The 26,639-nt window shown below is 33.1% G+C and overlaps 1 protein-coding gene across 2 annotated transcripts; it reads right to left on the reverse strand.

Moving 5' to 3' along the window:
• Window positions 1-17,674: 17,674 nt before the first annotated feature.
• LOC126857686 (general transcriptional corepressor trfA-like) lies at window positions 17,675-26,435 on the reverse strand. Of its 2 annotated transcripts, XR_007688536.1 has the most exons (7): window positions 26,248-26,435; window positions 25,467-26,175; window positions 25,119-25,257; window positions 24,834-24,952; window positions 21,838-21,932; window positions 19,759-21,093; window positions 17,675-17,791 (listed from the first exon to the last, which is right to left on the reverse strand). XR_007688536.1 is itself a non-coding variant. In XM_050607338.1 (6 exons), exons 1-6 carry the CDS (start codon window positions 26,280-26,282, stop codon window positions 19,893-19,895), a joined length of 2,298 nt encoding a protein of 765 aa, XP_050463295.1. In that variant the 5' UTR covers window positions 26,283-26,435; the 3' UTR covers window positions 18,940-19,892. The 2 variants fall into 2 exon arrangements, 1 of the variants encoding a protein (XP_050463295.1); XM_050607338.1 differs by lacking the exon at window positions 17,675-17,791 and having other exon boundaries at window positions 18,940-21,093.
• Window positions 26,436-26,639: the final 204 nt, after the last annotated feature.

The following is a 26,639-nucleotide window of genomic DNA, read 5'->3' on the forward strand; positions in this document are numbered from 1 at the left end:
GGGATCATGATTGACGAGCGATCGAAATCGTCTCGTTTAATCGGCGAGTGAATCGAACGTGAATTATTCGCGATAGTGTCCGACGAAAGACGCGAGAGAGACATGCTCGGGATGTCAGATTGCGATGGTGTCAACGAGTACAACGCGGAGACATAGGTACAATGTCATGATTGTGTATTGCTGTCGTGAAAATGTCAGTTATCTTTGATTTGATAAATCGTCTATTAATCATTATATGTTATTATATTACGCTTCATATATATATATATATATATATATATATATATATATATATATATATATATGTTTGGAATGAAAATCACACGCACATACACTCTATTATCTTTGTTTGTAAATGCGTATTGGATAACTATATAAGAATCAATAGTACTCTCAAAGATTATAAGCGGCTTAAATAATATTTGAACTTTCGTAACAATCAGTATAATTCAAGTTTCCTCGCGTAAATATTTGTAGGCATTGAAGTGCATCTTATCGATTTAGATATATTAGTGTTTATTAGGTTTTTTTTTAGACTAGAAAGTATCTATTATGTGAATTCTTAGTTTCTACATGTACGTAATTGTATTGAAAACTTTACAAATGTCTACGGAATAACTATATGGGGATTAACATTTTTATCTTATCTAAAAAATAACTAAGTTTTTACATTATTTGCTCTCGTAACGTAATCTGATAAATATAAAACATAAAATAACATAATCTTTAAGTATTCTTAAAACTGAGAGAGAAAGGGAAAAAATACAAAGAGAGAAAGAGAATGAAAAAATTCTTCCTATTCTTTAATATGGCCTGGCGTGAATTTGAAATTTTGTAATATTTCAAGTGAGTATCTTTCAAGTTCTCTGTCACTTTATGATAAAATACAGGATGTACATATATATACATATATATATATATATATATATATATATATATATATATATGTCGTCGTAACAAATAGTTATTTTAGGAAAATAGCTTTTGACTAGACAAATGCTATCTGCCTGGTCAAATGATTTTCGCCCGTTTATTTTTGTGTTGAGATTTTCTTAGGCAAATGCTATTTTCCTAGGCAAATGTTATTTGACTGAATCGCTATTAGGCAAATGGTATTCGTTATAATTATTAATAAGGTAATTATTTAGTTTAACGCTTTCACCGCAAATATCGATAGAAAAGTGTATGCGTGGAGACAGTGTGTTCCTCCCTCTCCCCCCTACGGGAGGGGGGGGGGGCTCCACTACCATTACAATTAGACACTTAATTCATGTGAAACCTTGCTTCGCGTGAAAAATTGTAAACCCATGTGAAACGATTTTACATGGGTTTACAACTTTCCACGCAAAGCGAGGTACAAGGCAAATCTATGTGTCTTTTAATTTTAATGGTAGTGGAGCCTCCCTCGCCTCCCCCTCCCCCCCTTCCCCGTAGGGGGGCGGAACACACACTGCTTCCACGCTTCTACACTTTTCTATCGATATTTGAGGTGAAAGCGTTAAACTAAATAATTTCCTTATTAATAATTATAACGAATATCATTTGCCTAACAGCGATTCAAATAACATTTGCCTAGGAAAATAGCATTCGAACACAAATAAATGGATGAAAGCCATTTATTTGACCAGGCAGATAGCAATTGTCTAGTCAAAAGCTATTTTCCTAAAATAACTATTTGTCTACGACATATATATATATATATATATATATATATATATATATATATATATATATATTAAAAAAAAAGAAACAAACGCGCTATATATTAAGCTACACCTATACATGCTTACATTCTCAGCCCACGATCTTCTTTGAATTCTCATTGATGTCATCGAAATTATCTTCATGCATTAATCGCGCTTTTACTTTGCATAAATGCAATCGCGTGCCATTTAATATACGTAATAGGCATGCCCGAAGAGTAGTTTATGCCAATTGCTAATTACTTTCGAGTGCTAAATCTTCGCGCGAGTTTCTTTAAGTATATTCCTAAACGTTTTTTCTTTCTTTGATGCGAACAAGGAACACACTAGTGTCAATATTCTGATAACAATTTGTGCCATAAATAACTTAGAAGCATCTATCTAGATAAACATACGTCTCAGACCTAGATAAGACGAATTACTTGATAATGTAAACAGTTAAGGTTCACGTTTTTTTTTTTAACACTGAAAGAGAGATATACAAAAAATCAAAATTACTATTGCGCACACAAAATTTTATCATCAAACCTGATATAAGACCAAAAGAAAAAAAATTTTTCCATCATACAGCGTGAACATATAATATTCAGTTTCGTCATTCAATAAATATATTAAACATTAAAATCTCGCGACAAATTATTTAAAACTATTTATATCATAATTATATAAATATACAACATATTACTAATTAAATAATTGAGAAGCATCTGCAGATATTAACAGTGAAAGAAAAAATATAACAATTTACTCATAAATTAATAAATTATTCCAATTCAATGTATCCTTTAGACAACATTGAAGAGTAAAGACTATTTGTTAACATAATATCATTTGCTATTTACAAAGAAACAAAATTATCTTCTTGAAAAAATATGATTCCTATATAAATTTACAAAAAATGAAATATGAAAACAAAAATATTCGATTATATTTGACGCTTTCTTATGTCAAAGTCTAAACTATTTTCTAAATAAGAAATGTCACCCAAAAAATAGATTCAGAAACACATCGCATCATGAAAATAATTTGCGATGCTCGAAGCTAAATCCAATCGGACAATAAATTTCTCTTTACTCCTTTTAATAATTCATATTTAAACTTCAAGCTTGCTTGTAAACGAGCAGATAATTTCACTATAAATCTCTATTGTTAAATTTAAAAATATAAAGTAAAAAATATCTAAAGATATTTACCAAGATTTCGCCTTCTGTCAAAAATATAATTAATATTCTAATATTCCAATTTTTCAATTTTTACACGATTACGTACAGTATGTTGATTAATATTATCATCAAACAATAATACAACGATAATAAATAAATTTCGCAAAGAGAATTGCAGTTATATAACTATTAAATATTTGGAAAGTTGCAGCATCTTACATCGATAAGCTTACGCTTCTCGTAAGATAGAAAAACGGTAAAAAAAATAATTGTGTTCGATGTACACTATGTCGAGAATTGCTATAAACGCGACAATGAATAGCCGCGTCATTTTGCTGATCGATCCCGTCGGCGTCCTCTCGGCATGGCGTCGGCATTAACCGACGGGGAAATAACTCAGTCAGCACGCAACGCGGTCTCGATAGCATATCCACGCTTTTTGTTATCGATATTCCTGCAATGGCGTTGCAATTAAAATTGCATTCACGATACGCGCGAAAGATTATTTCGACGCGTTATTATAAATCGAACCCATTTTCGGAGCGTCGCATCGCGAGAAAAACATCGAACAATAAGATAAGAATAAGAAAGAATATGCTATTGTTTCGAATATTTTTACTGCCGATAAGATATTGAAATTAAAGCAAACTTTAAAAAATTAATATTCCGCGCCAACGAATAGTTTTAAGAATCAGATCAATAATTTATTACGATTCGTTTACCTGATCTTAAGCGTGTATCTGAGTTTGTTGTGATCAGTTTATTATGAAAACACTCTGACGTCATCGACAAGATTTTGCCGACGATATTTTCACCGAAATTATTCCATTGATATTCTGAATTTGGCTAATGGCACGCGTTCAACGACTTTTGTTTATGGTCAGAAATTTTTGTTACTTCCGTTGTTTATTGTTTGTTTCACGGAAACAAAATTTCTGGTGGAGTTATTCCTTTGTAAAAATAATGAACTCATTACTTGCTCAGATACACAAACAGAAACAGTGTACATGTATTAAATATAATGTATCGATTGAATGAAAATATTTGAAAACTATTTGGGTATATTGTGTCAACAATAATAACAAGAATAAATGTGTATATACGTCGATGAACGTAAATACATAACATTGACTGAACTCGATATCTACGAAATAACGCCAATAAAAACATTATCAATGATTGACAAATTTTCAATGATTTTCATCAATGATGACTTAATCTTCTCGTTATAAACTACTTTCTGTTTCGCATTTTCATATAAATGTCAAATATATCATAGAAATTTCGCGTTGAGTCATTTTAAGACAATAAAAATATTGATCTGTCAATCATACAGACTTTGACTTTGTGTTATTGTAAATTAGGAATCACATTATTACTGAATATTATTCAGTAAATTGCTCCAAGAAAATCGTCTGTATTCACTTTTGCTATCGTCAAATCATAAATGTCATAGAATTATCTCGACGGAATATACTCTACCAACACTAATTTCTTTTCGATTGTGATTCTGATCACTTAAAGATGCAAAAGGTATAAAAAATGATTAAAAGCATCTCGTGTTACACAGTATGCTTTTAATTTTTATTGCATTTATTGCAAGATTATTTTTATAGACACGAGACTCGAGATCCGATCTTAATTAATTATTTATCCTATTTTTTTTTTAAACACATACAGAAGAATATGTCTTTGTAGTATGTCTTTGCTGAATAAATCTAGTATATCAAACCTGAATATTAAATAAATAAATATATAAATTAGATCGTTCAAAAAAATCTCCATGTATTTGATATATCATTTATAACTTTTGATGAAAATCATTTCTGATTATTAGTATTGTAAAATTGTACAATTTTAAGGAGCTATGTAAATTGTAAAATATTTACTACATTTTGAGATATAACTTGGATTATATAGTCTCTCGCACTTTTTATTTGTTTAGGCAGAATGCTCTCTAAATAAATTTTCGTAAAAAGCAAAATTTCATGAGCCACGCGGACAGCTGGCTCATAGTTTTATAATTTAATCCGAAGCACGAGAAGAAAATTGCGCGGAATATCGTTTCGTTGCCGCGACGGTCGAGGAATCGACGGCATACACTCGATGATTCAAACGTTTAAAGTCGGCTAATACTTTACTCGAGAGATTCGTAAACACACACGTATACACAATATGTATGTGTGTGTATATATATATATATATATATAATATATATTGTATTGTATGTATGTATATGTACACACATACACACAGGTACGTACATATAGGCACGTTCACAACGAGAAGCGGCGCGTTCGTTACAACGTTAGATCCTCGCCGAGCACCCACCTGTACACCGGGTCTTTATCGAGCCACAAATTGTTTGCGGAATGAAAATATTGTCCCTGTAAACAAGTGACTACATTGTGCCGGGCGCGCCGTTCTCTTCGTTATAACAAATCGCTCCCCCCGCGCCGCCTGGCCCCTTGAAACACACGCAATCGAGAGAGAGAGAAAGAGAGCTGTTTGTTTCGGTTAGTACCAATCCTTAATCTACGATTAAATAACGATTTGCTATTTGGCCTAGATTATCGCGTATCGTGGGTCTTCATCGGCTCGATCCAGCACTCAACGTGCGTAAAAACAGATAATTGAATTGCTAGAAGTTTTTACACAGATAGAAAGCATTTTGTCTGAAAAAAAATCTGACACTCAGAGATACATATGTTGTATCGAATTTTGAGGAAATCTTTTCTTCACCGTAATTACAATGCATGATGTAGTAAAGACTTAGCTTCTTTAATGAATTTCAAGTTAATTTCAATTTAATAGAAATATAATTAAAATTCAATCGCATGTGCAGGAAGAAATTCAAGTTTAAATAATGCTTTAACATAGTTTTAATTAATTAAATATATAAATAAATGAATAATTTTTTTCAATCAATTATTTATGTCTAGATTTGTATTTTATAATTAATTCCAATCACTGTATAAATTAAAATCTTAAGAGATGTTTAATGTTTCGGAATAAATTTATAGCAATTAAAAATTTATATATTTTGTATGTATACGTATAATTTTTGATTGATTTCCAAAATGATCAATTTCGCAGTTGTACTTTTTTTAACTGCATTTTCATGACTGTCCCAGCTAGGGGTAAATGCGTAATTATAGTGCATGATTGCGCAAACTCGTAGCGCGCTAGCCAAAGCAGTTCATTTGAAAATTTTATCTGCCCGAAATTGCCTCGTTTAATTTTTACCTACCGCGATTAATTAATGATTCATTTATTATTCATGAGCGGATTATGACATAATAATCATATGATGAAATACATTACCAATTCAGCGATATTAAATCAATTTTATATATTAGCTTTTATATATTATTACTTTTAAAACGCGAGTAATCAATGTTAATAAGAAAAATTCGGAATGAGAAAAATATACATGCTATAAAAATCACTCTTCTGCTTCTACGTAAGAGACTGATATAAAGTTTTCCTTATGTTTCAAGATATTCGTATAAATAATATAAGTATCAAACAAATTAAAATTTTAGTGAAAAATAATTATTTTTTTTTTTTTCACATAATTCGAAAAACAAAAATTATTATGAATATACAGGCAGCTTTCCTATTTTCCAAACTTTAAGATCCGAGAAGCTTGAAAAAGAATTTAATAATGCGGAAAATTTCCGTTTGGCACGATCGAATTTCTCGACGTATTAAAGGTAAACCACATAATATACTCGTGCTTTTCGATTATTAGGTATATTACTTAGCGATCGAGTCCCTGTGTGACGAGAGGATTTGTTTAACTTTCGTAGGCACGGAAAGAGTGGTGCAAGCCCTCCTCCCCCTATCTTCTCCCCCCTCCCTTTCTGAGGTCCGCGCGCAGCTTGATAAAAAGTGTTTTGTCATTTTTATAAGGGGGATACAAAGAGGCTGACAGGACGCAGGAACGACCGGCTGGCCCGAACGCGGCTTTGTGGAGTTCCTGAAGGATCCTACCTGGGTCCACGTGGGTGGTCCTCTCCCTCTCTTCACCCCCCCCTCTCTCTCTCTCTCTCTCTCTTTCTTTCTTTCTAGCCCCTCGTTCCTCGTATTATTAATGCTGGTGATAACTCGTCGGCACACAAGGGCGTTATACCGCCCTTTCCTTCTCTCGGGCCTTCGTTCGTTTCTACTCCTTTTCTGTACGCGTTGCGTTGCTGCCTGAATGGCGCACGCTTCGCACATCCGCGAAAAGGACGATCGTATATTCATGGAGACGAAGATCTTTCACATCAGATTCTATCCTTTCGTGTTTATTTACATATCCATTCATTTTTATTTAAGCTTTTCAACACTAAATTATTTTTTGACGTTAGAAAATATATTGAACAGTATTCTCTTTCTTGGAGATATATATATTTCCATATTTCTCACACGTAGATACAAAATAAAATAGTAATTAATAGTAATTAAATTAGTTAAAAGTCAAGTTTTCTAACTGTTATTTTAAGATGATATTTGTCAATTTAAATTCGGACTCGAGAATATAGAATCTACGCCAATAGAAAAGTGTCAAATCTTCTAACAAAACAATCTATCAACAGCGCCGGTTTCCGTCAGAAACGGAAGATACTCTTAAATCTTCTCGGAGTTTCGACTGGCCCTTCGTATCCCAGAAATCCGTGGCAGATCCTGCTTCGCCCTAGAAAAATATCTCTGAACCTGAATGAACCAGAACATCATATATAGAGTGTACGTGTTACCTGTCGCAGGCGATTGCTGCGGATGGAAAAATCCTAACATCGACGGATTTGTTGTCTCAAGGATTCACTCATAACAAACCACGCCCGTGTCAAGAAGTCAATATTTCGCGTCGTGAAAAGAGAAAATCAGACAAGTCTCGTGCCCGAGAAGTCAATATTTCGCGTAGCGGAAAAGAAAATCACACGAGTCTTTCTTCGAATCACGTCCCAAAACATAAGACGATGCGATATAGGTCAATTTTTTGACAGCTCGACGATGGTCGAGAAATTGTGAAGCACGCGAAGGCGTAAACAACCGATAATAGAGCATACTGAAAACGGAAATCGTTCCTACGCTGAGTTTATGCAGGATAATTTGAAGAGTCATTTCCTCTTTACTCTTAGACGCTATTATTTCGTCTGAATATCTGATACGGTACGATAAGGAATGGCAAAATGTCTTCACCAGCTATCAAAATCTTAATCTCGCACTTGAAATTCAAATGAATGCGACTAAAGTCAAAAGTCGACAAATAAACGTTATAAGTCAGTAAACGGATGTGTTTTGACTTTATAAATCATTGTCATAACATTCTCATGCGAGAGACAAGAAGACAGAAAATATTTTAACTAGGTATTAAGCGCTAATTTACTTCGAAAAAACACAAATATCCTTAATCTGATCGTCTCGTCAAGGAACTTCGCAACACGTTCCAGCTGTAAAAGCTTCATCGAATAACCTGTCATACTTAGTCATTTTTTCTCTACAAATCCTCCAAAATTCATAATAATCTCTTAATTTTGTCCGTCACATTTCGGCAAAAAAAAAATTCGAGAAATTATATTGAAATAGTATCTGCAATAAAGTAAAAATAAAAAATAATAATTTAAATAAAAATTATAAATTTCAGATTTGATTGTCGGATATTAGATTTTACATTGATTAAAATAATAATAAAATGTCTGCAGAGAGTTGCATACAATAACGCAAAGCATATTAATATCGTCCAGCACACAAAATCCACAAATAATAAAGCATCGATAGCTTCTAAATAATAATTAATTCTAAACGGTAATTATCCGATAATAAACGCCGAATTTCGAATATTGCAATTTATATCCGAAAATTAGACTCATCACAGAGAATGCTATTTAGAAACATGTCGGGTGGCTAAAATACTATATACCAAATATCATAAATACTTAACATTTTCTAGATATATTTTTAGGTATATCTTCAAAAAAAAAGGATATTTATACATAATTAACATTCATTGAGATAAGATGTATATAAAGCGGAGACTATTTTTTTTTTCAACTCTCCTCCTTCCCCCATAATACTCTTTAAGATCACGTACGAGATATCATCTTATTGTCGGCCTTATCTTCCGTGTATTTTATTGTCCAAGCGGCTCCTTTGGTTATCGCCACCTCGCGTCGACAAAAAAACAGAATGCGTTTGAAAAAACTGCTTTTTTAAAATCGTTACTAAAAAAAAAAATCGTTTATTCCTATCAATACTTATCGATATTGAGTTTAGAGTGGAATTTTATTGTGCATTATTTACAGATAAAGATGCGTTGAAACAAGAAAAATTCAGATAATTCATCCAAATCTGTGTGTGAAAAAGTTGCCTAAAATTTTGGCACGATTTATTCTTGAAAGAAAGTAAAATATCTTTTTGATTCTTTATTTCTGCATCTCATAAGAAGCAACGACTAACCGCGAAGCAAAATTAGAGGGGAAGGATCATGGAGAATTTAGCGGTTTCCGAATTTAACCGCCGAAAGGATTGAGGGTGTGGACTGTTGTGAAAAGAGGGTGAGGGGGGAGGGGAGAGAGAAGAAGGGAAACAACCGCGAACGCGGGAACTGTCGCAGGAGAGTGTCCGGGCATATTGAGCCACTTAAAAAACGATATTTCGATGTGTGTGCTTTATCGGGCACGAACCTGGCGCAGACCGGGATAGTCACGTGCTGTGCGTGCCTCGTCGAGGATTTCCCAGATTTGCGATCCCCGAATCTCTCGCCGACCGTTCTCCCATCTCCGGACGAAAACCCGGGCTCCGCGGCACCCCCCTCGATCGGTCGAAGGCAAAAATAATAGACTCGTCGCACGTTTTCATTCCCCGACGTGGCGAGAGATCGGCGGCTATTATCTGCTGCACCCTCGTCCTACGCGAAAACCCTTCGAGGATAGGCGCAATCACGAAAATTCCACCCTAAATATTTTCGCGCGACAGATGACGGCGATGTTGAAATTGGCCTTTTCTTCAGAATCGATAATGTGATCAATTTTTATCTGCCGATACCTGCGATGCTTTATTTAGATTTTTCACTACTAATATATTTTATCTGCTGTAATCTCCGCTAATTTCCCGCTGTTTGATAATTTTTATTGTAAATGAAAAGGCACTGCAATGTGTTCAATTGTCAAATAATTAACCAATTTAATTATCATTAATTTCTTTTAGTCGTAAATATTTTGTATTCATCTAATTTTCCACACATGATCGTTCCTTAATTATATAAAATAATCTAATATAATTAACGACAATGTCTAACAATCTCGATAGATTTCAAAGTCAAAAAAAATTAAAAATAAATTGTCTCGTAGCAGATTAAAAATTTGTTAAAGCAAAAATTTTCCTTTCTTTATTCGACAGAAAAAAAAAAATCTTTTTACCGCACTATTAAATAGGCGATTATTTCGAATAATTCGCGCGAAATGTTAAAGAGAACACGCAGCGCGTTCTGTAACATTTTCGAGTCTCAGATGCGAATGAGCCGAAGATTTTCGATATTTTCCGAGAGCGAGAAGGACGTTCCTGCAGCGCGTCGTGTAAAAGCACGTATGTGGCGAATCGATTGTGCAAACAAGAGAGCGCCCCCGTCTACCGCGTCCTCTCGTTAAATTTCTGTTTCACCGTTTCAATGCAAACGTTGCGAGATATAAAAGTTGCAAGCAGGCCATCAGGCCAATCCGAAAAGTTTTGCTCTGTTTGCTCGCGTCTAACTTATTAATAGCGGATAATCGCAAATAGACCTCTATTTATATATATATATATATATATATATATATATATATATATATATATATATAACATTTTCGTCTAGGATATTTGCTGAACGTATTTCTTAATAAAATATTTTTAATCATTTGTTTTTCAATAAAAAATTCATTTTTTTTTTCGATTCTTGAAACATTAAATTTTAAATATCTAAATAAAAAGATGTTGAATGTAAAAAATTATATATTAAGTAAGTTTCAAGTTAAGATATATATTTTCTCATCTTCAAATGATACTTCGTGCCTAGAATGTAAAAAATAATCTTCCTTTCAAAAAATATTATGATGACAGTTTCGATATCTTGGCCTGTGACATTTCACTCTTAACTAAATATGTCTCTATTCTACGCGATTTCAAAATTTTTTACTTTTCTTATATGAGAAATTTACGAGCCGAAAAAAACCGCACTTCATGTTAAGCGTGGACACGCGTTTCGGTTCATTTTTAACGAGCCGTGGTCGTGTCGCGTAGCATTAGTCGAAGTCGATCGATGAAAGCATTGGAAGACAGACAAGGCAGGCAGGCAGGTGGTGGATGAGTCGCGCCGATCAAACGCCTCGAATTGGCAGCGATTTCTCGGCCAGCGGCCGCAGCCATCCCTGTCGGCCAGCCGCCACTTCCGTCAAGTCAATTTTAATAATTCCACCCTCTCCCTCCTCTACGAGCCACCTTCGTACCGCGATGACTCGCACGATTTTTCCGGCAGCTTTCAATTATCCGAGGACCCCGCGCTCCCACGAACGGGCTCGCGAAATATCGATCGCTCGTCGCTCTCTCTCTCTCTCTCTTCCTCTTTAAGCGATCGTCGCGTTAACGGGCGTAGGCACCCGTACCGGAAGTAGGCGGAACGAGAAATTACGAGTTGTAGTAACGAGAACGCGCGTTATCGTCGCCCGTAATTACGACTTTTACGATCTCCAGAAATATGTTCGAGTCGCTCGTCCGTTCTAATTGGCTGACTGTTACACGGAGTGTCCCCAAATTATCGCGTACACCCCGTAACAGCCTTCCTCGTAAAAAGTTGATTTTAATAGTAATTATTGTAGTATGTTGAATGTTAAAATCATATAAAAATTAGTGCTGCGTTTAAAATTAAAAGCACAGAACTCGATAATAAAATACAATTATAATTCGTATAATTGTAATAATCCATAATATGATATATAAATGCTAATTAACTCAGCAAATTTTTATAAAAAATCAATAATTATTTTATAAGAAAATAAATAATAGACAGGAAATAAATAATAAATTATATAATTAATTTCATGAAACACGAATAATTTTGTAATGCGTGTATTGAGAGATTAATTATTTGCAAACGATGAATATCGTATAATGCAATATTATTAATTATCACTTCATATAAAATACAACGCAAAATTTTGCTAAATATAATAACATTAACACAATATTATTACAAGACTGAATAATATAGTTGCATATAATTTTACAATATAAAAGAATATAGTGTTTGACGATTTAAAATGAATAATATTGACCGGAAATGTGTTGCATGTATGTAATAAGTAAAATTGTTATATGTATATAAAATAAAATGCTTCACTAGAAAAATATTTCTCTATTTCTCTTACAAAAGGAATATTACCGCCACGTAATACCGCATTAATAAGAATTTTAAATCCCTTAAAAGGTTAAAAAACAAAAAGCAAAGTAAAAACCAAAAATAAAGATTATGTCGGCACAGATGGTGTGTGTAGTAAAACCGGATAAGTATTCTCTACATTAGGTAATATACCCTCTAATATATCCTTTTTGGATGCGGAAAACCGACATTTTCAGTCAGTCGGTGAACATGAAAGAGAAGGAACTGAGACTGTGAAAGAAAAACGCTGTCATAAAACAATAATCGATTTAAAAGGGCGGCATGTTTTGCTAGATCTCTTCCCTGAAATTTTTGAAGGGTCTTAGATTATTTCAGAAATGCGCAAAATTCTACCGTTAAATCCATATAATGTAACATAATTATACATATATATATATATATATAATAAAAAGATAAATTCTCTAGCAAAAAACTTCCTAAACTATATCTGTTTCCTGGATTAAATATTCTTTTAGTTTTAATTATTATATATGTTTATTACATATTGTTTCGTTGCATTTAACGATTGAAATTGTTGCTTCAATGTGGTCATGCTATCAAAAAGTTTATACGCATTATTTAATTTTCTTTGCTTTAAATATCAATAAAATAGAAATAATACACACATAATGTTATATAAGTTTTATAAAATTATGATAATATATAATTAAAAAAACTTTCCTTTTCAAAAAGAAAATAGAACATCAGTTTTCCCAAAAAGGATATATTAGAGAGTATATTATCTAATATAGAGAACACTTATCCGGTTTTATTACACACACCATCTGTGCCGACATAATCTTTATTTTTGGTTTTTGTTTCTTACCCTTGGAAGAGATTTAAAATTTTTATTGATGCGGTATTACGTGGCGGTAGACTTAATTTTTATCGTTATCTACCCTATCTGAACTATTTTGTAATAAAAAAGGTTTTCTTTTATTAAAAATTTATTCAATTAAATGTCATTAAATGTCAAGTTAAGATTTAAAAAAAATTGTAAAAAGTTTGAAGTGAATTATATACAAAAAAATTAAAAAAAAAAATTGTGTTGCCGCATTATATTTATCTTTGTTCATTTGTCAACGAACTGAATCTAAGCAATATCGACGCCATCGATATATTGAACCTTTTATTGTTTCAGTTCGATCTTCGTGGGAGGCAGCGCAGCGCGTAAAGATAAACATCCATACGCAAGAATAACATCTTTCCGGTCCCTCTAATCACAACACTTGGAGGATACCTCGTATATAAGCGAGGAACACGAGTAAGAAAACACTTTTGATAGAGCCATCGGAAAAAAAAAATGAGAGAACGATCTGGTGGTAATTCATCAATGCAGATCATTCGGGATAATACATGGGAAAAATTGCGTGTCTAACGATTGAGAAAAAAATTGATAATTTCTTGGAGTAATAGATTTCGGAAAAAAAACTGCTCAGATTATCAGTAAATTAAATCGAAAATTATTTATTCAAATAAATTTCACGAAATCTTGTGACGCTGCAATCAAATAAAGAAGCAACAATGTCAAATGGTAATAAAAAAAAACGTCAGAATTAAAGTTACATGTTATATATATATATATATGTACGAAATTAATAAATGTAGAATTTATAAGTTGATCAAGGTATTTCTCTCTATCTCTTTCTCTAATATAAAATAATTGAATATTGTGTATTTTATGAATATTATATTTTAATACAATATAGTATTATTAATACTAATATTAATAATATTATATAATATAATAATCAAGGTAAATTGATTTTTTATATGTAATTTTATTCGGATTATTTCGATACATTCCACGCTGTCCTACAACGTTTCGCAAAATCGCAATAATTGGAAATAGAACAACGATTTGAGCTATGCTCGATTCTAATGGCACTTAGAGTTCGTTAAAGAAGATAGTTACATCATCTACACATTACGTAGTATTGCGAATGTCTTAGATGCAATTATCAATGAATAAGTCGTTCGAGACATTCGCGAAATGCCTTTTTAAAGTTCCTTTACGTTATACGAATTAAATAATTAGATAAAAAGATCGAGATCTATATAAAATTTTATCAGATTTTGCTATATAAATTTGCTCTGCAAAAAATAGTAAATTAAAAGGAATTAATAGGAATTGATGAACAGCAAAAATTTGAAATTTATTAAAAAATTTGTTCTATTTTTTTTCTCATTTTTTGTAGTTCTCTTGTCTTAAGAAAAGTCAATAATTTATTCTTTAAAACCAACGTATAGTAAATTTATTGTTTTATATTGGAATTATATTACTATACTCACACAATTATTTCATTATTTTATTACACTCTATAAAAGAAAAAAATTCAAAGTTATTTATTTAATTCTCAGTTTACTTCTCTCGTTACAATTGAACTCCCCGATTTTAAAAATTGAAAGGGTAATTTCGCAAAATAAATTCCTGTCAATTCATCTTAATCCAACTACTTTTCATAGAACGCAGAGGTATCTCAACGCGAAACGTGTATCAAACGGCGATGTAAATGGATATTACATACATTTTAGATGGAGGCACATATGAAACTTGCGATACGATGCGATACTTACCTTACCGAACAAGTTCGGATAGGTTTACCTTATCGCAGCAGTAACTTATGATTACCCCGTGTTCCGAACAAGTTTAGTACAAATTAACCTCCACCGGTCTACATGAAGTAAAACGGATAACGATTGCCCGTCACGGAGTTGTAACGACGCTATGTTATAGCGTCGTAAGTAAGCCTTATTCTTTATTAAAGTCGCAATCGCCCACGCGACGAATAGTATCGCGTTTATTTTCGACCGATTTCTACAAAAAGTTATACAAAATATGACACGGTATTTGCTTACAATATATGCGATTAGAGCGTGTTGTCATTCATAAAACTACGTCTACGTTTATTGCCAGTTGGGGGATATGTAGGATCTGTCGTAATAAACTACAGAATGTCTATAAAATACATGTCTACGTACAAACGATATCGGCATGAAGACATGATATAAGTGAATAAATAAATCTTCCAACACATTGTATGATAGTCTATGTTTCTATTGTGATTCAAAGTTAGAAAAAATCTACTTAATCAGAGTGATAAAATCGTAATTAATAACGGCAGTCTCAGCCAAAAAGTTCCTAATTCTAATATGTTTCCATAGTACATCGTGAACGTTTAATCGTTCCGAAAAGTAACAATTGTGCCAATCAACGATACTTGTTAATTCATTTGCAGCTCACAGTAGTTATATATGTATATCGATCGCATACATTTTATATAAAGAGTGTTAAAGATATTTCTACATATCGAAAACTCTTAAGGAAATATATAAGTACTATTATAAAAAATTGCTTAAATTTTTTTATGGAATAAAGTATGTCTCTACCTGCGATCTTTAATAAATATATGTAAAGATGGCTAAAAAATAATAACGACTATTTTGTCAAATACGAAATTAAAATGAACCTAAAGATACGGTGTATATATATATATATTTGGAATAATTTTTCAAATATATGATCGAAATGATCAATAACATCGATGTATGATTCAAGATAAAGGAAAACAATTTAGCAAGATGCTTAAACACATTAAAAAATTATTTTCATGCCAATATGATCTATTAATATTCATAAAATCCGGAAAAATTTGTTGAAAGGCATAAAGAGAAAAAAAGTTTTTCAAATTACGTTACACTTTCCGTTACGTTACACTTTGCGTCCAAAAAATATATTTTTACAGGATGATTGTCAAGTAAGCTTGGTAATGAGCATTAGATAAGATAAAATACGATATGATAATAGATAAGAGAGATATAAAATTATCCCTTCGCGGCCCAAATTACTTTCCACAAATGTATTAAGTTACATGCTCAATTTAATCATATTTGATGGGTTAGTTATTTTTATATAAAAAATAATTATTGTTATATAACAATCAATATTATTATTATTAATATTATTTGAAGGAATGTATTTATGGAGAAATATTCCAAAAAGATAATTTGCTGATTATAATCATATATTGCTTTGACTGTTTGGAAAATTATGCGAAAAATTTCCAGCACAAACATTACGTCATGTCTAGTCACGTCTCGACATGGGACTAAATTAGGAGGAGGGAGAAGAGGGGGTATAGTAGTCAAGGTAGAGTAAAAGGAACAGAATAACAAAAGGAATAAACATAATAAAAGAAAGGGCAATATAACAAAAAACATTGTCTAGATTAACATAACATTATTCATCTGACAGGTAAATTTACACGCCACATAGGCAAGCGCGCAAAGTAATTTGCGAAAAATTATGTATCGTACTTTTAAAGTCATCTCGGAGAATTATTTAATCGCGCGTTTGAATCATTCAAATTGCATCGCGCAAAGAAAGTGCAAGCAAATATCAATACATATATATGTATAAATTATCTGTCATGTCCTGCGCTGCAATCATATTTCAGTCAATTTCGCCAGGATTATTATAAGTGCGCAGAAAAATATTTTACGTAACGATATGTCTCCTACGCGCTTAATTGTAAGCTGCGTTCAATAAATAATTACTTCAAAAATATATACGAATTAACTTACGAATTACTTAACAAAACCTAACAATCTCGATGATGCATCGAATGACAGTTCCCTTTTTCTCTAATGAATCGGAATCGAAGGTGTGTAACGATCGTTCGTAAATAACAAGTGAACGATCGCAAATGAAAACTGTGGAGTGTGTAAAGTGTTTCAATCGATAGAATAATATATCTGAGAGTATACTCTGGCACTTGAACAAGGCGCGAACAAATTACGTAAAAGAAATCTACAATTAATGTTACGGAGCAAAGGTGATTGTTTTGCGCTTTCATAAAATCGCTGACAAGTCTGTAAAATCACCTGCTGTATATCGATGATTATAAAAAAAAATTACTTTATAAAATCAAGATAATTATTGCAACGATTTTATCGAATCAAGACAATTTCGTACATTTGCTTAAGATCATTGGTAATATTAGAAAAAAAAAAAAAAAACAACAATTTGCACAAGACGTTTTGAGTTTCAATTATTATAACATAATACAAATATACACTATCGATATACACAATGATTTTATACAGTTGTTAGAGATTTCATAAAATCGCTTACACACCGTGACATATATAAAATAACCATCGCGCTTCCGACACATGCTCAGAGATCAGTCACGGGTCCCGATAGATTTACATTACTATCGATCACGAGCGGAGCCTTGGAGTCGCTCAGACTCGACAAATCTTTATTTTTTTTAGACGTGTCCAATTTTCCGTCGTGGGTATCATCATCGTCGTCATCGTTGTCGTTCGCATTATCATCGTCCTCCTCCTCCTCCTCCTCGTCCTCTGACGATGATGACGATGATAATGGCACTCGATTCATCGATTTCTTGGCCGGACCTTCAGGAATGTGATTCACATCGGAAACTAGAACGTCGCGAATCCTGCTTATGGCTTCCGTGGGACCGTTCACCTTTTTACGCAGTATCTCCACCAGCTTCTCCATTCTGACAAATTATGTTTCATATCACGTTACATTCATTCATGCCGATTTGGGTGCCGTTCTTGCACCGCTGATGCATCCAAAAATGTAAGAATTTCTTTAGAAGCGAGCAAAGCGAAAGTTTCAGCGAAAAGCCATGCTGCCAACTAAAAACAGAAGAAAACGACGCGATTCGGTGCCTGCCATCCAAATGAAACTTGTGCTGGGAGAAATCTTTCCAGGAGAAGAAATACGATGGATCTTCAAGGAACAGAAGGATTATCATGCAAACGGGATTGCATTCACACGGTACAATTTATGCAGATGATCTTGCGTGAGATGGTCTTGAGTGAGATGATCTTGCGTGAGATTATCTTGTGAGAGACGATGTATATAATAGTTTAGCAGAGTTCAATCTGAGTTATTACTATCACAATAAAATATTTTGTGAATATCAGTCTCTACCTTAAATGACATAAGAGAGTAAAAAAAGTATATTTTTGGTAAAAAATGATCTTTGAATTAAACTTTCACTAAAATTATTGTAAGAAAATCATTAATAATTTGTCTTAAAAATAATGTAGGAAAAAATATTCTCTCTCTTTCTCTTTGCCTCTGAATTAAAATTATATACTATAACATTCAAATTGAATATGAGAATTACATTAAATCTTTCTAAGAGAAGAGAGAAAGAGAAAGAAAAACATAATAATTTTTGGTAAAAACTTTAACAAAATTTTCACAATAAACGGTTTTTAATTATTTATACGATAACATATCCAAATATAATTATGATACGTAAAGAATATAACATAAATATAAATTCGAACTAACTGAAAAAAAGAGTACATAAAATTTCTAACAAGTCATGCAAAAATTATGGCAATAGCAATTATTCCGTCATTTTTTCTAATAAAATATATATACAATATACAATATGGCACAATATACATGTATACATACACAATATAAAAAAAAACATTATACAAATAAGATTAAAATTAATAAAACTAAAAATTCATGAAATTAAAAAACATAATGTATGAGTAAAAACATGCTATTAAAATTCTGTTATATTAACAATCAGCCAGTATTTAATATTTAACACACATTGATTGAAAAGATATTCTAAAATTCATTAAAAAAGTATTTATTATACATATCTGTTTTTACAATTATGTTTTTATATTTAATGAATATTTATAATTATCTAGATAATTATAGCTATCTACATAAGATAAACAATCAGATAAATTATGATAAATGATAAATTAATCATGTATCAAAATTTATATAATCATGTGTGTAGCAAATAATGATAATACAAATTAAAATGTCTGCATATTTAAATATCAGCTGGAGCAATTGCTATATCGACCTATGCAAAAAATTTATTAGTCATTATAGCATTAACACTAATCACTCTGTCTGTTCTTTATCTCTCTTTCCATGAAAAAGTTCTCGATACAAAAATATTTTATACTAGAAATAAAAGAAGATTGGAATACATATTGGAATACAATTATAATGGAATAAAAAAATTGCTATCTTCATTTAGCAGATCTTAGACATCTCTTTCTTCAATTCCTCTATAAGATGTAATGCTATAAAAACAGTTGCAAAATATCACGGATGTACTATCTATGAATTACGTTATTCCAGTATCTATGTCATTAATTTAACTGTATATACATTATTTATTATATATATTATACATTATTTATTATTAGGCAAAGTATATTTGAAATGATTACATATTATTATCAAGCTATTATACAAAAAAAAATAATCAATTGCGTCAATTTCAGAAAATATTTTTTTTTCTCTTTGAAAGTAACATATTATTATAGTTTATATGTATGTATATATATATATATATATATATATTTTTTAATATTTGCATAATGCAACTCCCCTGAAGCATGTAGCATAAATTAATAAGTCGAGCGTGTACGAAAAAGCATGCATGATATGAGTGAATAATAGACCTACGTGCTATTCGACATGTACATAGTAGTAGCCTCTAATAAAAAGCCCCTTGAAGCCCCCGATATCGGTGACGTGAGAGAATAGCGTGATATTGCTCTTTATTTTTTTTTCTTGCCGAGGCCCCGCGCGTACATAACTTAGATATAGGCGGTGGTGTAGGTGGCGCGTGAAGGTGCTCTTTGGATTCTGGAGATCGGAGTTCTCGTCGAGCAGAGGTTTTTCGGCATAATGGAGCCACCACTGACCACAGCGACATCCGGCACCTCGATGATGCTCGTGCGATCGTCATTGCGAGAGCAACAACCTTCGTCCTCGCTCATCGTGTCACTGGCTCCGATCGTGTCGCTCGACGGGCGACTCATGTCGACCTTGGTATCCTGGCGCGGATTCTTGTCGGTCTCGCTAAATGATCTCTTCAAATTGCTATTCCTCCGTCGCGGTTTCTTAAAGCTGCCTCGCTGATTACGAAACGTGCACGTTTTTTGCCAACTCGGGTGATTAATCGAGCTCTCTACTTTGCTGGTCGTCGTGTCGCTTAGCAAGTTCTTCTCCTCTTCGAAAACGCTTGGCGATACGAGGATTCTTGCTTCATCCTTTTCTATTGCCGATGTCATCTCCGTGTTCGCGTATTTTTCTCGAAGTTGATCGTCAGTTTGTTCCTCTGACAATAAGCTGTCAGCCGTCAAGTGTCTCATTTCTATTTCCTCCTCAGTCACTGTTAATTTTGCTTTGCCGTCGCTTTTTGTGTCAACAATATACGGTTCCTTTCGATTGGAAAACACTGGATAATCCTTCAGTTTCAATTCAGTCGAAATATCTAAACGAGTCACGGTATTGACAAGTCCTGAGCTCTGATTTCCGATCTTGTCTTGAGATTCGATTCCAATCGCTTTCACGGTATCTTCATTCGAGCAAGTCAAGGTAGTTTGACAGAGCGTTGAGGTCGTCTCGGAGCACCGATCGCTTTCGTCCTTCGGCTGTGAAAAGTCCTGATCACGAGACCTAGACTCAGAGTTTCGACGATGATTCGCATCTTCGGAGACGAGCAAAAGAGCCGCTACCTCCGCAGAACGGGAACGCAGGACGGAGGACGATGACGAGATTGCGGGTGAAAGAACGGGGGATAAGGAGCAAGTGTCGGTAAGAGCGGTACGCACGGGGGTGCTGGTTATACAGGGCGTATCGAAAGTTACACGCGTGACAGATCTGGATACCGCAAAGTTTACGCACTTTGCCGCGTGATTCTCGGCCAAGGTCCTGGACGCCCGCGCCTCTTGGAGCTCCCGTCGCAGCGCCAGGGTCTCCTCCTCGAAGGCTGCGATCTCGCGGCCCTCATTGCTAGTACGAATAGAATTGATTTTTTTTTTTCATTTTTATCAGGGGCGCGGACTTTCACGTAGACGAATCAACTCGATTGGAATGTGAATAAGTGAAGTGCAAATTAATTTCGAAAACTGCGTTCGTCGAGAAATAGAGCAAAAGATTTTTAAAATAATGTGCGATTAAAATGAAATTAATCGAAAGAGAGAAGATCATCGATGATAGCGATACGAAGGTTTATCCGAGAGTGAGATTCAAACGTTTCACCATTTATCACGGCTTTCACTTGCATTTTATTTCAACTACAAGATTTTAGAAAGTGTTAGATTATACGAAGCTATTGCCGGACGTATTTTATATGATACATCGCATGTTCCAATTTACGGCAACGTTTAATAATTATAAACGATGAACGATGTTGTAATGTCCGCGATTTATTAGGTGATAATTACTTGTAAACAATTTGTCGTAAACAAATATAATATACGAGAAAGATTATACCTCTGCTCCTATGTGTGAGAATCATGAAAAGCGAGTATAATAAATAGCGATGAAATAAACCAGGGGCTATTACAAAGAAATAATGTAAAATTGAAACCAAGATTTCGATGATCTTTATCAGCCGAATTCTCTATCGCATTATTGCGCCTTTTAAATATGTACATACATTATCCTCGAAACAATGTCGAGAACACAAAACAAATACAAATATAAATTAAAGCAAGCTTTTAAATATTTACAAATGCTAAAAGGCTTACTTACGTTGCGTTCAGCTTCAACGCCGTCAATTCCTCCTCCAATTTTGCGACACGCTCGTCACTTTCTTCCTTCTCCTTTGTCAACTTCGACAATAGGTTCTGTAACAAAAGAAAACATATCTATAAATTCCTAGAAAACTATAAGATAACACATGAGTTTGTTAACTAGATAAGTTCATGGACATTACCTGAACAATTTTTTTATCAAAGCAAATAAAACCAAATTTATCTTTTTAATCATGATATATATATGAAAAGTTTGTTGTCATTTTACTGAGAATCTTTTCGTTACTACATCAAATTTTATCGTGATATCTGTACGCAATTGGAAAATTTGTTTTCTTGTTAAAAAATATGTGTATGTGTAAAGATAACACAATGTGTACATATTTTAATTTTACACAATAGATATGTTCCGTATTATTAGTGACAGGATTTATCTGTTAAAATTTACCAAAAAAATGTTAATTTTATACCGTAATAGATGAAAGTGGCAACAGATCGTCAATTACATTTTTTACAAGTTAATTTTATTATTAAAAATATGTTGATTTTACACAAAATTTATTTCAAATTACTTTAAACTTTTTATCCTTTTTAATTTTGTGTTAAAATATATACATAATATTAATGTCACAATTTAACGTCCATATATTATGTTAAATTAACAACAAAAGTTTATGTGGTCCGTTTGGAACATGTGACATATGTTGAATTTTCTAATTGTTTATATTGTAAATACGCAACGTAATTTAACCTTAACTTCTGCAACAAAAATAACATAAAAAAATTGTCGAACATAATTGAATATTTTCCTATCTGTTTTAATTACTCTATCCTCTTGTGCTCGATGTTTAAAAACTAAATGCAACATGTTTAGCAATGTATATGTGTGTGTGTATATATATATATATATATATATATATATATATATATATATATATATATATGTATAAAAGAACTATAGAAGTTCTGAAGCAACCTTGATCGGCTCTCACGCGCGGCAGAATTTACATGGACGTGGAGGGTCCCGGAGGTTCAATTACGAGATTGCCAATATGCAGGCGACATGGCGGTGGCGGCCATCGCTTCGGCTGATGAGGCTAATGGATGGTTGAAACCTGAGAAGACACGGCAAAGAGGAAAAAGAGGCCAAGGGAGAGGCCCCTGACAGCCGCTAAGTGCGCTCCGTCCTTCTCCACTCTTCCTCTTCTACCCGACTGATGCCCCTTCCCCTTTCATCCCTTCACGGTCCCCGCCCCCTTCCCTCGCTCGTTCTCTCTCTCTCTCTCTCTCTCTTTCTCTTCTGCCTCTGCAACAGTGCCCGCGCTGTGGATGCCCTTATGTGAAACCTAATCACTTTTAGCGCGTCACGGATATTTCGTATTATGTCTACATTGCGTTCTCCGGTATCGGTCGACTTTATCAACCGTCTCTCTCTATGATTCAAGCTTTCCTTTCCTTCTGACAATCAAGTCACACGTGCAGTAAATTCTAATCGGTTAATGCGTTTCTCAAAAATAGATCTCGGATTTATAATTTTTTGAAAAATCAAAGAAAATCTTTTTCTTTCTCTTTCTCGTTTTCCCTCTTTCTTTTTCTCACGATACTTTTAATATTAAATTTCTTTATTTAGAATAAATTAATTATATATTTTCGTATTTTATTTCATACTTTTCGCAATGCTAATAAAACTTAAAAGTGTAATAAAAGATGATTACATGTACGTACGATGTAATTATGATAAAAAAGCACACAATTTATATTAGATAATGTAACATTTTCCCTTCTATGTTGTTAAATTGATACGCACATGCGAATATATGTAATAAACGACACATTTGCGTGTCTATGCTAATATTGTCTACAATACACATTATAATGCATATCACGGTTATTTCATCAAAATAACAAACATTATGGATAATTGATTCTTTTAAATAATACATGAGTGATCTTAGTTATTCACATACATGGCTTTCTGTTGATTGTCAATTAACATTTAATCCGTATAATCCGTAAGAAAAATAATAATATATAAAAATCTCTTCCACTTCTTTTACTTTCTATTATATCTTTTTTAATGATAAAAATATCGCAGTTAAAAGAAAGATATAATACAACACAGAACATTTCACCCATAAAAAACAATTCAAGATTGGTCTAAAGATAAGTGATCGTAAATATAGAAATACATAAACGAGAACAAAATCAATTGTAGGAATATCGCATATGTACCGATAAGCGGGAAAGGGAAAGTTGGAAAAAGGACCGATAGATACCACAATCACCTGGCTGTCCTAATCAAACAGAACGCAGGAACGTCTGCGCAAACATTACGTCCATGATCGTGACCCGGAAGAGCGAGTGCCGAAAATATTGAACCGAGTGCTCATATTACCGTATCTCAATCGCAAGACGACATGAGCGGCATGAGAAAAAAAGGGTTCTCTTAGCTGCTGCTTTTGTTTTCTATTCCCACATTCCCCAAGTCAGCTTGATGACATCTCGATTATGTTAACGATAATCTTTCAACAATTTTCATTTCAATAATTTGTATTTCGAAGATATATATATATATATTTAATCCTCGTTTTAATATTTGGTACACAAAGCAATCAAGCTAACAATAATGATAATACTTTCTTGGAAAGATTGACAAGCAAAAAAAGTAATCTCTAATCTAAGATTTCAAAATTTTGTATGTGTGCGATATTATTGTACTCTACTATTTTATTTATAAAAGATTATTATTTTTTTTTTTTTTAATATGATTGGATGATATTAGAGAAACAACATAATAATAAATTATTCTAAAACATTGATTCATTTAATTCATTATTAAATCAAGTTTAATAAAAATGTAATTATTTCTTTTAATTATATTAATTTAAAAGTCACGAGAAAAGTGTCTAATTATATTGAAATCAGATATTGTCTTCATTGTATTAAAAAGTCATAAAAAATTAATAAAAATGCTTTTACTTTTCAAGTACATACCTTGAGCTCTTCCATTTCTTTTGCTTGTTGATGATATCTCTCTTCCAACATAGTTTTGACTTTTGTAACTAAGTTTTCTTCACAATTTTTATTAGCTTCTCTGATTTCACTTATAAGTCCTGAAATAAGTAGTATAGCTTTTCATGAAAATGTAATTACTGTAATTGCTATCATATGTAAAAAAATATTGTATAAAACTAATTATCCCTCAAAATTATATAATACATTTTATATATCTCTCAAAAATATATTATATATTTGATAAAATTATATATTTATATCTACCTGATAACATTCCAGGTTGATAATCTGTAAGAGCACTATGTTTGCATTGTGCTAATTTTGCTTTTATGTTTTCTACATTTGACTTAGTCTCATTGAGCTCTTTAAACAATTGACTGTTACATTTCTTTAATTCTGTCATCTGTAACATATTTAAAAAAAAAAATATAAGTTAGTAAACAATGAAATACTTTTTAAATACTATTTTATATGTATGTCACACACATTATATTAATATTCAATATTATATTAAATATTCTATTAAAACTATATATACACTACATAATATATAATATCATATATTACATTTAATTCCAATATACTTTTAAAGAAATAAAGAAAAGTACAAACCTGTTCAATGAGGGATAGAACAAGCTTATTACTATGGCTAATTGTCGTTATAGAACTTCCACTCTCAACACTGTCGGAATCATCAGAATTGTCTGTATGAGGCAAATTATCGGCAGGTCCCAACCCAGGATCAGAATATCTTCTTTGCTCTGAATTTAGTTCATCGCTATTGATGCCACTATCTTTATTGGCAGTGGATGGTAGACTAGCGTAGTCTCCATTTTGATGAGCAATATGTGCAGTGAACTCTAATCTTCCATTTTCTTGCAAACTGCCATAGCCATTAACAACATTATTGTTGGCATTAGGACAAGTCTTCGTCAAATGCTCATTACAGTGACGTCTGTGTCTGCCGTGGACGGTTCTAACGTTCGGCACTGGCATTGGCTGATACATCCTGTACATCGGTGGTAGTGAGACAGGCTGCATAGTGTACGTTAGCGGCAGCGGCGAGTAGCCGCACACGCTCGGGTCAGACATCGCGGTGAACAGACGTTGTCCATTACCCGGCACGTTTTGCGGTACGCCCGACTGCCACAGCATCTGCGTCGGATACTCGACATTCGACAGCAGGCTACCATCCTGCTTGTTCTGAGGACTGTTCGCCCAGGTGTCCAGTACCGTATCCAACGGATTGCTCCTGCGATTCGATCGTCTTTTATTTTTCCTCGAGGGACTCGGCAGTCCCTGCCGCGGCGTTTCTGACAACCTGCACAATTATCAATCACCTTGTTTAGACCAAAATATAACCTTGCGATCGCGCGAGCGAAGGATATGTTACCTCTTTTCCATCCTGGCGGACAATTCGATCCGCATCAAGACGCAGCTCTGTATGACAGCATGTGTAACATCCGGGGGACAGAAACGAGTCGATTCGATTCAATTTTCGCTGTAACACCCGTGATCACGCGAGATAGAGATTCCTGGATTTTCAGCGCGAACGACACACACACAACTGTACATATAACCTTCGCGCTACATCCGCGCTGGCGCGCATCGCGCGCCAAATGTCAAACGATCCAGATTTATCAACAAATCGACAGAAATTAAATGAAATAACGCAAGAACGAATAACCAAAATCTTTTGCCTGATCTCCAAGATTAATAAAATTGCTTACCTGATGACGATTTGACGTGAATAATGATAAATATTGTCATCTCTCATTCTTGTAA

Source organism: Cataglyphis hispanica, chromosome 22 (genome assembly GCF_021464435.1).
Source record: "Cataglyphis hispanica isolate Lineage 1 chromosome 22, ULB_Chis1_1.0, whole genome shotgun sequence".
Lineage (NCBI taxonomy): Eukaryota > Metazoa > Arthropoda > Insecta > Hymenoptera > Formicidae > Cataglyphis > Cataglyphis hispanica.